General features: G+C 34.0%; 2 protein-coding genes across 8 annotated transcripts in view; both read left to right on the top strand.

The window, feature by feature from the left end:
- LOC127851335 (E3 ubiquitin-protein ligase RNF213-like) overlaps positions 1-18,274 on the top strand; it is a 173,717-nt gene that overhangs the window by 613 nt on the left and 154,830 nt on the right. The window contains exons 1-5 of one of the 7 annotated variants that reach the window (XM_052385052.1): positions 14,054-14,227; positions 14,420-14,660; positions 15,390-15,454; positions 17,137-17,416; positions 17,984-18,085. The exons of 1 other annotated variant lie outside the window; for it this stretch is intronic. In XM_052385052.1, the coding sequence (XP_052241012.1) occupies positions 14,064-14,227; positions 14,420-14,660; positions 15,390-15,454; positions 17,137-17,416; positions 17,984-18,085 (852 nt within the window). In that variant the 5' untranslated portion in view covers positions 14,054-14,063. Of the gene's footprint in view, positions 1-14,053; positions 14,228-14,419; positions 14,661-15,389; positions 15,455-17,136; positions 17,505-17,983; positions 18,086-18,274 lie in introns of those variants that run through there. 5 more of the 7 variants (XM_052385054.1, XM_052385051.1, XM_052385050.1 and 2 more) reach the window with 5 other exon arrangements.
- On the top strand, positions 904-14,004 carry LOC127849704 (uncharacterized). The gene is made up of 10 exons (XM_052382449.1): positions 904-1,089; positions 6,238-6,550; positions 7,125-7,649; positions 8,834-9,621; positions 9,987-10,024; positions 11,043-11,168; positions 11,490-11,677; positions 12,711-13,003; positions 13,504-13,780; positions 13,997-14,004. The coding sequence occupies exons 2-10, from the start codon at positions 6,262-6,264 to the stop codon at positions 14,002-14,004; spliced, it is 2,532 nt and encodes an 843-aa protein (XP_052238409.1). The 5' UTR covers positions 904-1,089; positions 6,238-6,261.

Raw genomic sequence — 18,274 nt, 5'->3', positions numbered from 1 at the left:
TTGCAATGGCGCATGAAATCTGACCTAGACCGTCAGGTAGACTTACACTAGCAAATTAAAGTATTAAAAAAATGCATTATCCTTACCATCAGTCCTATACTTCAATATGATAATAATACTAAACGCAACTTATTATAATGCAATATAATGTATTCATTTCATACGAACACATCGTTTTCAAATACATGTAGAATCACAACTTAAAGAAGAATATCTTATATAACGGAATGATTTTAAGTGAAGTACACTTTACGAAAGTTTACTTTGCACCCCTTGAAAGAGAATTCTTTTACGTTTTTTTCGTTGAACCTTTAAGTATATAAGAGATATAGCATAAACATGAAAAACACATTTACCTTTTTTTTAAATAACGACCCAATTAGTTACTTAAAGGCGTCAAAAGGTTGTTTGTCTCTTGTGACCCTTAAACGTTTGTTTTCGTATTTCGTATTCCAGGTGAGTTTTTTTATAATGTTTCAGTAGCACTCATTTTTGAAACATTCGGTCATGTGCACTTTAAAGAAGCAAAGCTGAAAAAAGGTTTTGAAGGTGTCTTTACTCTATTGCATATTACCATTAAGTTGGGAGTTTTAAAAAAAGTAAACGAAACATGTTGATCCGACCTATTTACCCGTATTGTTGTCTTTGCCAGTGTAAACAAATGGCTTTGAGGCCTCACAACTTTGCCACAGACCGAGCATAATGTTGGTTGGGTCTTCTGGTTTATCGTTAAATCGATAATGAACTTGTTCGGTGTGTACTTGTCAATTGAGTTAGGCGCTTTAAAATGTTCAGCCTGTATTTAGCTTAATGTATTTACGTATTGATAAATTTGCATATACACCAATAACTAGGTATATCTACAATGTGAAGAAAGTTGTAGTTTAAAGGCTATTGCTGGACGAATGCGATCAATAATATACGTATGTTATCAGCACATCATCCCACGTGCTGTGACAAACAGTGATATAGGGATATATTTAGCAATGGTCCTTTTCAAGAAATGTAGTTTCGTTTTTCAATTGTTATCATAATGTATAACAGTCTTTGATGGACTAAACAACTCAGAGCATATCAGTAGAATAGAAGGTAAATTAGCCGTGTAACGTATTGTAAAACCAATGTCGTGAATACGTGATTTTTAAATTGATCGAAAAAGCAGTTGACATTGTTGTGCACTTGAACTCATATGTAGGCCAAAATGACATTGGAGAAGGGTATACGCCTGAAATACTTTGTATGTCCCCCACCACTATAGTGGGGGACATATTGTTTTTTCCCTGTCTGTTGGTTTGTTGCTTTGTTTGTTTGTGTGTTTGTTTGTTTGCGTCAAACTTTAACATTTGCCATAACTTTTGCAATATTGAAGATAGCAACTTCATATTTGGCATGCATGTGTATGCATGGTCAAGGTCATCCTTCAAGGTCAAAGGCCAAATATGTGGGTAAAAATCGCTTATTTAATGTACACTTTTGCGATATATTTTTCATATTTAGCATGCATGTGTATCTCATGGAGCTGCACAATTTGAGTGGTGAAGGTCAAGGCCATCCTTCAAGGTCAAATGTCAGATATATGGGGACATAGTGTTTCACAAACATATCTTGTTACATTGGCGACAAGCTTACAAGCAAACGAACAAGTTTGACAGTTCAGCCAGTTACGTACAAGGAATGGTATAACACGGGATTTTATGCGCCAGTTTCTAGTTTGTATAATGTTATATATGAATAAGTATTTGATTATAATACCGATAAGTTTAAAATGGAATAAAGGATTAACTTAAATACAAAATTATATTATTAAAACTTCTTATTCGTGACATATTTAACACAAAACGGTTATCTCGTATGTATCTTTATAGTCGATTACATTGTCTGATATAAATAATTATCGTTGGCATAAACTAGCTGGATCCTTTTTGAAAGTACACAACTATGTTTTTGCTGAATACGCATGTTTTAAATTTCTATCTATGAAACCGATATGTTTCGCCGACATATTTCTGGCATTAATATTTTTAATTACTTTTTATATATGAAAATGAAAACGTAAGGTATTCAATTGTCTTAATAGGTTTGAGCATTAATAAAAGGTCTCTCCTTCAATTTGCATAGCCATTGATATTGTCCTCGAAGATTGATGCAATTATATAAAGGTTATGAAACTTTAATTTTTCTTCCGATTTCACGAGCCTTGATTTACATGCATTATTTATAATTATTTTCCGTTCGAAGAAGTAAGGGTATGTAACCGTTCAAGTACATAAAAATAACAAGGCTAGAATATCTCAAAATATATCAACATGCATATAAGGCATTTTTTCTTATATTTGTCTTTGCCCCACCCACTTATGTGGTCTTGTATGTCTTAATTATTGATCTTATTCACATGAAATAGTGTATTATTATATTCCTTAGCCCAATATGTGTGTATACATGTAATTAGGATGATAATTGTATCTATACCGCCGTTCAGGTACAAATTGAAACATGTCATAAGCCAAAAGAACTTGTTTCTTTTGTACCTATTTTTTTTATAGATATAGTCATTTTTTTCTTTACATATATAATATTTCACCAAAAAAATATTTGTCTAATAAGAATAATATCTTCTTAATTGCTTAAATTAAAAAGCTTACCACAATCATACCAAAAATATGTATTGTGTGTGTCGTTTGCAAACAAAAAGGTATTTTTTAGGTCTTTGGTTGGCCATCTTGCTGGCCAACTTGGATTTAGACCCCGTGGAAGAAATGGTTTTCTGGGGAATTACAATTTTATTTTACCCAATACAATGTAGAACTTAAATGGCATATTAGAAAAAAGCCTTACAATCATGCCCGCTGGACCTTTGATCCTTCTAGACTTATTGATTTTGAGGTACATGTTACATTGGGATTATTAAAAAAATAAATGTGTATGTTGAAATGAATGGGATTTACTCAAGAGAAACGGAAGACGCCGATTTACTATGAGGATAACATGTCAAGATCAACTGGTCTTCACACGTGAGATGCGATCTAAACGAATTAGTATTTTGGAAGCTCACGAGCAAAGGAGAATCCTATCAACTAAAAAGTATATAGGTCAAATGTTAAGGTTGCACTGGTTCGTCGCATGAAAACTTATTTCTCGATTAACAATTGTGTTACCGCAGAACATCTAACCGGCTAGTGCGTAGCTGTTTTTTTAACCGGACTTCCAACACTTTAACTTAACAATATTAAAGACATATCAAGGCATACATGAACTATGTCAAACGTTCCCCATGTTTATTCGATTTAATTTACATGAAATATTTACAATTTCTGCAGAACTAATGTTTGATATCATTTCTCACTAGGCTGACTTCGTTTAAGGAAAACACAATTATTTTGAATGCGGATGCCTTCATTATTGAAGATCCATACACAGTTGTGAATGCAAATATCAGTAAATGATAAAACTACCATAAATGCTTACAAACAACGCTAGACCCGTTAAACCTGTCAGCATGTATATTGCTTAATGTTTTTGCATATTGATACAACTATTATTCACAAGGCTTACAAACCAATATCGACATAGGGGTATCTACACTGCCTGGTTAGTTAAAGTTTAAATATTATTGCCGCACGTTTGTAATCAATACATTTAAGCATGAATAGAGGTAACTTTCGAAAAGTCGACGTTTTATTTTGTGTTCTGTCTTTAATAAAGAGTTTATTACGTGTAACTTGAGACTTCTCATACTAATATGAATTGTCATCACAGCACCATACCCCATGCTGTGGGACTCATAGTGATAGGAATATTATTAGCGGAAGACATGTTTTTAGAAAATATAGTTTCGTTTTTCAATTGATAAGTATATCTCACTGTGATTGACTATGCAACTTAGAGCATAAGTTCAGAACAGAAGGCGAATAAGTCGCGTACTTATTATGTAAAAATAATGTTGTTAGTAATTGATGTTTGAATCCCTCTTTAATGCATTGTGCATCGTTGTGCACTAAACCGCTTAAATTTGACCAAAGTGACTTATAAACGATAACATATTTTCAGAAAATGGTTGTATCTTATTTTTCTTCCTTGTCGATTTCTTGTCCGAAATAAATATGTATCGTTACTAAACTAGCTGGATTCTTTCGGTAAGTAAAATCCTATACAAAAATATCCGTTTTAATTATATGTGTTTATGAAATCGTTTGTTTAAATTTGTTTGCACATTTCAACTTTTTATTAACATAAAAATGAAACCATAATAGTTACGATTGTTAATATACTTAATGTGTTAATTATAAGTACAAGTGAAAGGTTTCTTATTGCATATTCATTAGTATGCCACGAACAAAAAAGAATTTTCGAAAACAGATGCATTTTATTAAAGTTGGTTCATCGAAGGGATTGGATGTAGCTTGTGTTAATTCTCGTTGTACTTTCTTTTTCATTAGCCTTGCTTTACTGCCATATTCATATTTATTTAACATGCCAAGAAGTTGTGGTATATTACCGTTCAATGTTGGTTGGTAGGTCTGTTTGAATTGTTGGTAGGAACTTATTTCACCCGAAGACCGAACATTCTGTTTTCGCTCGATGCATAGAAAGCAGCGTCACCCTCGAGCTTTTAAATTTGTTATGTTTTGTGACGGGAAATAAAAGGACGACCTATATTGATTTCGAGGGAACTTGAAACTTTCGTAGGGGATTATAACATGAACATGTGTTGCCTAACGATATAAAGAGAGCAGCGTTATTATTGCGCAATATCCGACGAGTTGAAGAAAGGTTTACATGGCGAGGCTTGCCGAGTCGTGTAAGCCTTTCTGAGACGAGTCGGAAAAATTAAAGTTCACAATCAAACTAACATAGTATTTTATTTATTCTACAATATTTTTTTAATTTGCGTAGTAATATTAGAATTGTTTGTGATCGTTCCCGTTAACGCCACTCGAAATAGTCCAAAAACAATTCCACGCAAAAGCAGAGTAACAAGACAAAATATCGCTATATGCCTCGATTCAAATTTAATCAGAATTCCAAATATTACACACTCAAGTGGAACACATACGATTTTGTTCACACTAAAATTCCAGTTCCACCACTGCAAAATACACAAAAATGCTGTCATTTTGAATTTACTCGTCAAGCATGATTCAGCATTTATCCCCGCAATAGTGTTAGCTTTAGTCTATAAACAACTCGTCTTTTTACACAATTTTACTAACTGGCATAAAATGTTAAACATCTACTGGTTCTTGTTCTATTCACCAAAATTGTGTAACAAACATGTTCGTTTTCTTCCAGTTTTGCTTGCTTCCACGAAGATAAAAAAATTCCATGAAATTTCTGCACACCCTTTAAAATGCATCCTTCATCGCCATCAATCTTTTCCATTTGAAAGCACTTGGAGTAAGCAGGCAATTCTTTGTGGATAGACATTCTTCGATCGACTGACAAAAAACGACTTATTCATGAAAGAAATTACTCTTTTTAGTCAACATCGCTTTCCTTCGAAAAGTTAAAGAACAATTCACTGACACTTTTCTAAATCCGTCAATTGTTTAACAATACATCGCGTTATTGGAATACATTCGACATTTACAGAAATCGAAAATTCAGTCTCACCGGATTCATTCAAGTAATATATTCCAACACGTTTATTCACATTGTAACACACACACTCGTACCAAATGCAGACATTATGTCATTAGGTCTATCTGTGTAGTAAAATAAGCTCTTTTCTAAAATATTAGGAATTGTGTAAGCTTTTTAGCGTCGCAGTAAGAGTGTCTGGTTACCATGTCTGGGAAACACTAGTTCAGTTCCTCGTTTGGTTCATGATTTTTTCTTTTTAGCTTAACTAATTTAAAGAAACGCTGCATTTGAATTGATTTTATTTATATACGGTATATTGATTTGAAAATAAAGCATTTAATTTATATTTAAATCTTAATTTAAGAACAAATAAAATATCTCGATACATTTTAACTACTTACTTCTTAATCGTCTAAAAGTCTTCACTGCGTTTGACCTTTAGCCAGACTGAGAGGTGAAAAGCAAAAAAGTAGTCCCTATGTACATGTACTTGCCGTTGGATGAAGGCAACCTGTTGAATAAAACCTTATCTTTATTCAACGGTCGTTATTTGCTATATAAAATCATTAAGCTGTAGGATAAAATGTTGATTACTAGTATACTACCATTTAAATTGCACTTGCAGTCGAATGTAATGTTTTATTTATCGTATTTCAGTCTGAGATGTAACAAACAGCAGCTATGAAGTGCCCAAATGCCGACTGTGGGACGGTGCAAAGTGAGGGGAAATTCTGCATCGAATGTGGAACACAATTTGAGCCAAGAAAAACAGAGCTTATAAACTGTACTGGAAAAGATGGCGATGGTAAACCATGCGACGCAGCTATCAAATCGATTCAAAAGTTCTGTTTTAACTGTGGCAGAAAAGTTGACCCAAACGAGTTTATTATTGGGAGTTGCCAACAATGTGGCGCAGAATGTCCTGTTACCGAGAGGATGTGCAAGGTGTGCTTAGAAACCGAGTCAACAGGTAACACATATATTTTTTCAGCATCCATATTCAATGTAATAAAAAGTGTAATTATGCACAACACTTTGGTTGCCCAATTGTGTGTTTAAAACCAAACTGCGTTACTTTTTTGCATGGCTTCATGTAGTTCCATACCAAACAAACACGCCGCCAAAGTTATTTTATAGATACTATTTTTCCAACTGACATGACCAGTTATTACAGATCAATCAGAATGGGAAACTGTTAATTGAGTTTAACTTAATCGTTACTTTTTATCGCATTGATAAGCACATTTCATTGGATATACATATTATTGCACAAGTATTTGGAAGTTCCCACGTAAAATGTGCATCCATAACAGGTGGGATATTTTTAAAAACTAGCATTCAAGTTTATTAAAATCGAGTTGAGTTTATTGAAATTTTAATTCATACTGTGTAAATACATTTAGCTGTACTTATTACACTTCTTGTCATGAATCTGTATCAAACAATAATCCTTTCACAAGGGCTAAGAAAAACAGATCGATACTGGTTTATATGAACTTCTTGTGTATGTCATCCGTTTCCCTATAATTGTTGTTTATCAACAGGCGAAGGGGACTCTGTATCGATAACAATCACGCACACAGAACCAAACAGTGGCGATGATGACATATCAGTTAATAAAAATTCTGCTATGGCTCAAAGTAAGGAAACGTCTGATGCTCAGGAGGATCAACCTCAAACATCTTTTTTGGAGAGTAATCCAGAAGAACATTTGGAGAATAAATCAGAAGAACCCCTGCAAAGTACAACAAGTACGCGTCATGATGGACCTGAACCAGAGGTTATTCAGGTGGAAAAGAGTGATACCATTATAGAAAATCAGATACAGAATGACATTAGCAAGCTTGTTGCTATATCGGACAATCCTGTAAAGATTATTGACGATAAGGCAGATGTTCAAGAACAAAAAACAAACTTGAGAGGTTACGGAAAGTATCCCATTCTACGATCAATCTCGTTAGCATCGGGTAATGCTGCACCCTCTTTACAGCCACCAACTTCAGAAATCAAAGATGAAAATTCCTACAAGATTGAAACTGAAGTAAATACTGACAGTGTTACTGACTTCGGTAAGCAAAAACGTTGTTCATTTATAAGCATGACCAACATCTAAATAGGATATATTAATTGACAGGTCGATTTGTTCAAATGTTCTATGCTGACCGTCTTTTCTTTTCCAAAATAGTTGCCCATAGGTTTTAAAGGGGCCTTTTCACAGATTTGGGCATGTATTGAAGTTTGTCATTAAATGCTTTATATTAATAAATGTAAACATAAGATCTAAAAAGCTCCAGTAAAAAAATCAAGAATAAAAAAAGTAACCCTCAACAGGTTTCGAACCACTGACCCCTGGACTCCTCGAGTAAAAGTTCACCTCTTAGACCACTCGGCCATCAGTACTAATACAATGAAGGATGTATTTTATACTTCATACAGGAAATCCTTGTAGTTTCACAAAATAAAACGTCAACAAAACTCTCCAAATTATTCAATCGTTTCGCGTTGCAACGCTTTATAATTTTCTGGTTTTTAAATAGTCAAAAGATGCATATCATGTCTATTTTAGAGCATGGTAAATGTTCAGTATTACTGTTTCCTCACAAATATCATAATTAAAACGAAAATTTGCGAATCTGAAACAACTTCTTTTAATTTTGTCAATTTACCAAAACGTGAAAATGCCCCTTTAACACTGCAGACAATTGATGAACAAGTATGTAACTTGGCCCAGATGTTTGATGCAATAAGAGTGAATGTATCATTTAGACATCGGGCCTCTAAGTCAGATTTGAAAGCTTCTATTAGAAGTCAAAGGCAAAAGTTGACAACGTGTCCTTATTTTCCTCGTCATGCATTTTAAAATAATCCAGACGTATAGAGTTTATCTGATTGCGATGCACAATCTAGAACAATCAATACTAATTTTGGAGAGACATCTTGCAATCGCAATATTATTATGTTTTTACTGTACGGATATGAAAACATAAGGCGCAATCCATCTGGATCGATGTATTTGATTATTTGGACTTAAATTCCGAAGTATTTTATTATATTATGATTGCAAATGTCTCTTTATGTTGGACATGCTAAGAAATACATAGTCTAGCGCATGTGTTTTGTCATTGGTTGCAATAATAATTTACCGAGTAGGGAAATGGGTCATGTATGAAAATACTTTATTGGATTATAAGCATGTGTTCAGGCTAAATTCATTTTTAAATGAATTATGACCGCCCACGATTTTATCATTCAGCTTCAGGAAATGATGAAAATACATCAAAGACATCACAAATGGGAACATTTGATAATACCATGGATCCTTCCTACCAATCTTATGTTTCAAAAAGCAGGAGTGATAACGACAATATTGTACTTGATCGCGCAGATGACAAGCAACAGTTAAACTTAGATGATGAAACTGCTGCTAGTGTTATGTCTGAACGAAGTGAGAGTATTAATTCGGATGATGATGAGTCTGGTTCGGATTTTGATGAGAATGAGGAACAAGTTATTGATAAAAACAGCCAACACGATACAAAATCTATTGTAAAAGGAAAACGAACAAGAATTAGGAAACACACAAATAACCCAGCGGGCTCAAAAGCAAAGAGACGACTTAAACATGAGAAAAAATCCGAACAATTGCGTGCTAAACAGGAACAAACACACCACGTTAAGGAAGGAAAAGATGATTATCAACCTAAAGATTCTACATCAAATGACTCTTCACAAAATAAAACTGTTCCAAAGAAGGTTTTTGGGATGGAGAAAGACGCTACATTGGCAGGAAAAACAAGTACTGATGATGATACAGGGGAAGTCCAAACTGAACTAAAAAGTGTCGCTTTGTTGTTCATTGAAAATGAGAAAAAACTTACACAGACTTCAACACATGCTCATTCAGCAACTCAAAACACAAACATTGCAAATGTGAACTATTCTGTGCAAACCAAGAAAACAACTTCTGGCAGTTCTGAACAAAAAAGTATGACGGACAATAATAAAACTCGGAAGAACCAATCACAAGAATGCGTTGATATGGTAAATATATCTGAATTAGCTCGATTGTGAGTAATTCACATCAACCATGTAGCCAAGTCTGCATACAAGTACTCCACAAAATGAAAAAAACAACAACACTATGATCACACATAACTAATAACACATTTTATGTTCATATTTCTTCACTTGTTTCCATTCTTAAACTGACACTAAACTGTAAATTAAATATTTGCGGTCAATATTTTGAAATTTGTTTTGCATACACATTTTAATTTAAAGACAATAACAACAACAACAACAAAACACACCGATATTTATGAATATAAAAATTCAATTTTAAGCTAGTTGACCTGCTGATATTTAAAAAAAAATAAATTCATGCCAGTTGTTCCTTTCTTCTCTAGAAGACTCAACAGCCGACGCTGCCAGCAGATAACTCGAGGTATTTATATTTGGTGAAAACATACATGATCGTTCTCTTTACGTTTATTGAATATGAAGCAGTACAAAGTAGGCATGTTGCTCTGAACATCCGTGGACTGAGCAGTTATAGTTGCAAAGAACAATTACCCAAATCACTGATTATGCAAACATTTCTATAGGAATTTGAATGCAAGTTTACAATAATCATTGCTTTTAAACGAATAGTACTCCCGTTCACCAAACGTGAAACTAAACCAAATCACTTAATTGTATACATTTCTGTTGGAACTCAATTGCAAGTTTACAGTAGCTATTGCCTTTCAACGCACAATACTCTCGTTCACCACACGTGTACAAAGTTAATTGACACTGCATGAATACGAATTCATCGACTTGAAAGTCGGTATAACACAACCCAAGTAAAATATTTAATTTTGATTTTGTATGCACCCGGTATCGTGGCTTATAGCAGTTGCACTGTCCTTAAAGCTTCAATTTATTGCCCTGATATTTGGTTTGTGAGTCTACCTACATGACTTACAGATGGAGAGTGAGTTTTGTTCCAGTCCATAAAAATTTGGGGACGTTATGGGCCCTGCACTTAGAAATTTTCTCAATAATAACCGTTTCCGGAGTTTTTTTTAACGAAACGCTTGTTCTTTAAGTTGCTGTTTGGTATAAGAGTCAACCTACATGACTTGAAGATTATGTTTGCGTTTCGTTCCGGTACATTGATTTTTTACGAAGATATGGGCCTTGGACTTGACAATTTTCTCTAAATAAGCTGCTGCGCCTCTTTAAACCACACTAGGGAGCATTTTATTATACAAACACAGGTCTTGCTTATTTCGTTTTTCAAAAGTGTTTCTGTGCGCTGTGAAGCTGTATGTATATTTTCGTTTCTGAATTTAAATATTATAGACATGGCCGATCGATTATGTACTCTGACATTCTGATATATTGTATGTTCGAGTCAGTTAGGTGTAAAACGTTTTACTTAAGATGTACGATGTTCCATTGGTTTGAATTGTTTACAGGGACATGGTCACAGTTATTTTTCACGCTCTGGTTGCTAAGAAGATGCTGGCAAATGGAGGGAAAGTGGTTTTGGTATTTGATTTAGATGAATGGAAGACTAATACACAGGAAGCTAATAAAGGAAGGTAACCATACAGCCGACACTTAGTCTAAAGTATTACACACGAATTTGATCTACTTTCAACATATACTATTTTGCAGCTTCACCACGAGTAAATTTATAAAATGTAGATGCAAAGCGTTAAAATGTGTTACTAGCTATCAGTGTCTACTTACACAAAGCCATTAAACGTAAATTTATTAAGAGTGGATTATCGAGGAGATCGCACTTGTAAAACTTGTCATCAACAATAAAATAGCTTTCATATTGTGAACAGTTTCAGCAAAATCCAGCGTATGTTATTTTATTGAAATTGATGTGTATAATTGCTATTGTGTTTCTTCAGAGAATTTGGAAAGTTTGTTGAATATACATACGTGCGACAGATTCACAAAAGCAATTTGACTAAGGGAGTCCAATACAAATATTGTATTGTTTTGAGTGAAACAAATGTCGTGTTTGAAGATTATTTCATTCATAGAACAATGAATAAAGCAGATAACAGAAAAGTCGTTCTGCCAAACGGACAGCAAGGTACTCTGTTATGTATGTTTATAAACATGAATATGCATATATTTCAAGCATATGTTCAAGATAAGCAAATTTGTTCTAGTCTCGTTTATTTTTAAAATCTTGTCTAGATAAAACGATAAGTGTTGTGCATTTTAGTGTGTGGCTAACATAAAGAAAAACAACCATATGCCAGGTAGGTCAAGACAAAAAACTAAAAACAAATTTTTTCTCAACAGACATCGGGATGGTTCGCTGTTATAGCTAGCACTAATATTATACATGTATCAGTATATAAATTCTTGTTCTAGTATTATAACGGATAAACAAGTATAACATACACTGATCAAAACAGGGATCATCGCCCTGCAAAGGTCAATGCAAAGCATAGCAATGCAATACAGCTTAAAACCGGAAAACATATATTGTATTTCACTCAATAATGTTGTGTTTGTTTCGGACGAGTTCTGTCGTAAACTTTAAATAAATAATTATAAAATAACAATTCCTGGGACAGCAGAAAGTTCTAAAGATTACTTCATTAGAATCTTTTAAAACCTTTTAAAATCCTGACAGCTGCAAAACATGAACAATTGTGCCAAAGAACGTCGCATCTGTCTTGAATTTTAAATGAGGTCGACTGATCACAATTGTAACAAAGTGTATTAAAGAATCGAAAGTTGTACATAAAACTATTGCACATCTTTTTTTGAATATTATTTAAAGACATAATGATGGTTTTAACGAACTGTTAATAGGCAGTCAGTAATTCACATATCCAGATCTGTTCATGTAGTGAAATGACTGGATACCCGCCATCGCAAGACATGTTTTTTCTTTAATTAGTGCTTTAAACTGCATGTTATGCGCTGTTATTATTCAAATTTCGAACTACATTTAGTGTGTAGATATTGCCATTAAAAACATACTAATAACAACAACAACATAATTTTCCAATATTGCCACATAACGATTATTTCATTATATTATCAGTATGTTTAGTTATTAATCCGACAACAATGGTGAAGCGTTATATTGGTAAGCCTTTTGCTTTCAGTACAAACCTGGCACCAATATGATGGCATGGTAATTAAAGCAAACGACAAAGGCCTTTTGAAAAAGTTTTGGGACTTCCTTCGAGACAAAGTGAAGAAAACCTGTGAAAAGCATCTGAAGCTTTTTGTTAGTGCGTTTGCGCCCCTTTGGTTCAGACCAGAAGCAGATATGAACTCGTTATCAGAAACTTTTCGAGAATCACTCGAGAGCCTTGATGCTATTATTGGGGGTTTACGGAAGGTTTATCGGTATGATGCGAACTTATTTGACAATGATCAACGTTTTCTCAAACAGGTAATGTAATAAATTACACTTTTTAAACAGAGGTAGGAGTTTCTTATAAAACTATATTATCGCTTCTTGTTCAAAGACCCAAATCCATCAAAATAATTACATTCATGCCTAAATGGAACCGGCTCAATGCAATTTGAAAGAAATGAAATACATTTAAATCACGTTTATTTTTGAAAGCATTTGGTGCGAATTGAGTATATGCACCAATATGCGCTCAGAGCGAACAAGTTGACTTACCCGAGTTACTTTAAAGGCCTGAACATAAATATTGTGTATGGAAACCATCAATTATAATTTCCAAATTGGTTAACTTAACAGAATTCAATGTGTTTTTGTCAATCATTATCACACTATGATTGTTTTCAAACTCGCTAATGTCATTCGAAGATATATGAATGCACATTTTATGTGCTTTAGAAAAGTGATTTACTCTGTGTACAAATATTCTGGATCAAATGTGCTTTTTGCTAAACTTGTCATATGCTTTTCAAATTCTTCAGATTGCAGATGTTCTGTTCGACCCAATATTGAAAAGTTTGCAGAAAAACCCTACTCATGGACAACGGGTTACACACGCAATGGTTATAGCAATCGTCTGTCACAGATTGCAAGTTGTTTTGTCGCATGAACATTGGCAGCTCATTTGTAGATGCATGCATGTGAATCCAGATCCACATAAAAAGACATGCCATGAATTATTGGAGTTGAAAACATCTTTCCAAAATGAGTATGTGTTAGCCATTGTGTTCATATTGTTTGCGATTAAAAAGTACACTAGTATATTTCAGCCGAACCTCTATTTCAAACGTTTGATGATACAAAATGACTTATTTTTTAATACAAAAATCATGAATAACACGACCATTTCCATTTTCGAAAAAGAATGTCAACAACTGTCTTTTACATGTAAACATCGACATAAAAAAGGTAACAAATTAATATCATTTAACTGAACAAGTCCATATAATTATGCATTTACATTCTTGATTTCAGAAAAATGATAAATGGCTTGGTGTACGTTGTTAAATGTTCAACAATGTACTGCAAGGATCCTTCTTGGATGTTTTGCTTGCCACTACTTCATTTCACAATGGGTTTGTGTCAACCGTATGATCAGCCTGAAGAAAATTTAGAACATGCAGCAGGTGTTCCCCATTGGTGGGGTATTGTTCCAATAAAAGACACGGTTCAAGCATTTTGGAAAAATGCTAACAAATGGATTGTGTAAGATAGTGATATAATAGTTTATTTGTAATATCTATGAAGAGTAAACATTAGTTATTGAAGCTGCTAATTGATTAACCATATTCAGGTGCCTTTTTTGATAGCAACGATCATTTTGTTACCTACTTGCATAGAGAAATGTAAAGGGTTGATTCGAACTTGTTTTTAATAAATATATTTGAATTATTTCAGACCACTTGATACTTTACTGCAGCAGATGCATCCTTTATTTGACATGGACTTTTATTTGTCACGAAGTATCATAGCCGCATTGCACCCTACCGAATTGTTCGAGATAATACACGACCCGTATCCTCAGTTCCCTGTGGAAGTGCTGGCTGCATCATTGCTTTACTGGTCCCGTCATACAATTAATCAATTTTATTCCGGCTCCAATTATTGTTTAGTGGACGTAGCCGATGACACAGAACAGGTATAACAAACCTATTTATAGTTTTCATAGTTCTTCGGCTATTAAAAACTATTTTTGATGATTGATTGCTAAATAATGTAAAGATTTTAACTATAATCTGTGTTCATATAAATTGGGCATTCCAATACTGTACCTTTTTTTTAAAATTGGTGATTCTTTAGCATAATATTATTGAGTTCACAGTTTATGTAACTATGTACCGGGGTAGGTTAAAATAGGTTATTTGTGTATTTGCACACATGAGCACACATTTAAGGGATGGATAAGATGCGCGGTCAATTTAAGTCCCTCGTTAGCATTGTTTCTTCAGATACATGTATTATATTTGTAACTGATTTGTCGGAATGACACAGACTTTAAAATGACACGATTCTTAGATTGTCTAATCATTAATGTCTCCAAAGTAAGACGACTTTTAGATCCTTCTCTGCGTCCGTTTGCCTACTATATCTAGTAACAATTTCAAATTCCAGATCATTCATATAAAGTGTTTGGACTGTTTGGGTGATCCCTAAATATAAATCGATTACAGCCGGCTAAACATACACATTAATAAAGTTCTTTGTCTCGAAAAGATGTTTTGTTTTGGGAATTATTGAGTATGTTTCCTGGATATATACATATTAAAAAATACACTGGAAATCTATTATCAGTAAAGTAACGGCAAGTTGGTAATCGGCATGTTGAATTTGTATGAAAGATAATTTTTACTATTATATTATTTTAAAGGCAGTGCTTAAGTGCCTCGAGGGTTTGGTTCAACGGATTATTAAGGACGACGTGGGTTCCGATATGTAAGTTGGCAAATATTTGTGTACGTAATATGTGAATGGAGGAACGCTGACTTTGTTTAAAATGTCTGCGTTCTGCGTTTGTTATGATATTGATTAAATGAAATTGACAAATGAAGGCATTCATGATATTGATTTATAATACAATTCATTTATATCATTTAGCCGTGCAATTACATGCAGTTTCAAAGACACCGTTTCAATCGACATTTGTTAATCGTTGCAGTCCCTGTATGTTTGTACCCTAAAACACAAACATGCATTTGCTCTGAACTCTGGCTAATACGATTTTGCACGAGCTTAAATATATTAACGGTTTTATTAATCAATTAAAAGTAAATTAAAACCACACTATAAGTAAAAACCGCGCCTCTTTGATGAGACATTTCCCTTCATCCACATTCGTATATCGATAGATATGCATTTGATATAATTGGATGGTAAATGTAATGTCGCTGTTTTAAACGGATTGTAGACATTATTCGCAGACGCCCGACAAAGCATGATACTTTACTGCATTTTGTGGATCTCTCCGTACGCTCATGATCTAAAGAAAGATATTTTACTCTCGTTCCGCATAAAACGTTCACGTTATTTATTATATAAAACGACTGAGAAATGTATAATATACACTAGATGTATTGTGCCCCCGTTCGGAGATCGGGGGTATGTATCTTTGCACCTGTCTGTCTGTCTGTCGGTCGGTAGGTAGGTTGGTCGGTCGATCGGTCGGATCATGCGTTTTCGCAGAACGCATAATCAAACAACCATGCCTAATTGGTATACGGATTCCTTAGTTTAAATCTTTTTATTTTAGCTCGATTGCGACGAATGCATAAGGCATATTATGAAACGCTCTCGAGTCCGTTTTCTGGGTAGAACCAGAACAAGGTATCATTTTGGGTGATCGAAAGAACGCTCCGAAAGTGGGGATCGAACCATTGACCTCCCGGTTTCTAGGCGGACCCTAAAGAGGACGACGCCTATCGATTTTGAGGTCATTAGGTCAAATGCCATTGTCACAGGGTGTGGGGTGTAACATGAATATTATTTAAGTATAGTAGTCATTTTGAGTTCTGTTAATATTCATAATACATACACATTTAACTAGAAATTAAATCAATAAAAACTGTATGACCCTTTGGTTATAGTTCGGTACTGCTACCATTAAATGCGTTCAAAAACTACAATTTAATTCCCGTACATAAAGCGTTTGTGAAAACCATTGTTCAAGCATGTTTATCTAACCATATATTGAACGCAATTGCTTGCATTTGGTAACTTGAGGGGATGACATCGTAATAAAGCTGTGCTAATTGTTTGTTCTTGTTTGGGGTAGTTGGTGAGGATCGTTTTTACAAACATGTCTTGTTCTAGTTAATTGTTTGATATTAAATAATCCACAATTTTAACATAGAGCATGGTCTTACCAAGTTGAGTCGAAATAAACGTGCGCTAAATAATCGTCATTAAGTTCCAATGTGTATCTCGATTGTTTACATTATACACTACAGTCTACATGGATTTTATTGCGAATCAAGCTGTAAAAGATACATCTCATGTTATTTAAGATGTTGATATCAAACATACGTACGAATTTCAAAAAAAGTTCACACGCCCAGTTACGGACTTAAAACTGATCGCTTTTCTGATACATACTTTTAAGATTTAATGGCTTATTTCAGGTCCCTAGCCACGTTGTCGATGGCTTACAAGATTTGCAATGAAGCAGTCGACAGAATGTATTCATCAAACAGGGTTTTAAAATTTTTACCATGGGCACAAATGTTTATTCACTGCATATCCTGGCATGCACGTAAAATGGAATTGCCGGATCAGAGAGAACTTAAAGTCAACCAGCCGAATTATGAAGTGCACGTTAATGTTGTTGTGGGAAACGTTATTCAATGGCTACAATATTACAACTCAACTTCCTGGTCCACGAGCATGCGAACATATTTAAACGTAATAACTTTATTTTAAGTTTCGTTCTTTGATATACAATTACCGACAAAAGACCATTGAATATGGTGTGATATTCACCGGTAGAAAGGTATATTGACGGAGGCACAGCCGTTTTTAGTGTTTCTGCTAATAAATACCAAACCATATTTGTTGCTTTTCTAATAAATAAAACGTTTAATTATATGCCATCCTTTATATCGGTAAACTTGTTCTGCAGTCATGCGCGCATGATGTTTTCTTTTTAACGATTTAATTCACGCCAAGTGCTCTCATTTCCAATGACGTCAAATGATGTGTCGAAGGAGCGTTAGCTTTTAGCGTATAGAAACTGATATCAACGACATGTTTTTACTATAAACACAAATTCAGGGTATGTACGAAAATATCATGAACATACGGTTACTTTCGGACCATTGCCAAATTTAATCGTGTTTATTACAAGATCATACAATAAAGTGTTATAATAAAAAGATGCAAAACCATATTTATACAAATATAACTTTAAAATTAAAAATATATTTTAAATATGATGACTGTTTTGCGTTAGAGACTTATATGTTTTTGTAGATTTGGAATTATGCATACTTTGAGCAGTCTACGGGATTTGGATTTTTCAAGCAGTGGCACACTCAGTTAGACTCCGCGCTCCATAGGCAGTTGATGTATGAGGTAGACAAATAATTATGTTCGTGTTAGTTCCGATGTTTCCTTCAAACATATAAGCTATATTTGAGATGATTGTTAACTTTTAGCTAACACATTTTAACTATCCATATACTGCTCGGTCGGTTAACTATTGTAGGTCAGGAGTTATTCTGCGAAATGTGCGACTCATTGCATATTTGTATACTTCATAAA

The sequence above is a fragment of the Dreissena polymorpha genome, chromosome 11 (assembly GCF_020536995.1).
Source record: "Dreissena polymorpha isolate Duluth1 chromosome 11, UMN_Dpol_1.0, whole genome shotgun sequence".
NCBI classification, from domain to species: domain Eukaryota; kingdom Metazoa; phylum Mollusca; class Bivalvia; order Myida; family Dreissenidae; genus Dreissena; species Dreissena polymorpha.
This window is presented reverse-complemented; position numbering and strand designations above follow the sequence as displayed.

Coding starts and splice junctions, on each gene's coding strand:
- LOC127849704 (XM_052382449.1), top strand. CDS start 6,262: ATGAAGTGCCCAAATGCCGACTGTGGGACGGTGCAAAGTGAGGGGAAA. Junction 7,650..8,833: donor TGACAGTGTTACTGACTTCG/GTAAGCAAAAAC, acceptor TTTATCATTCAG/CTTCAGGAAATGATGAAAAT. Junction 11,678..12,710: donor TCTGCCAAACGGACAGCAAG/GTACTCTGTTAT, acceptor TTTTGCTTTCAG/TACAAACCTGGCACCAATAT.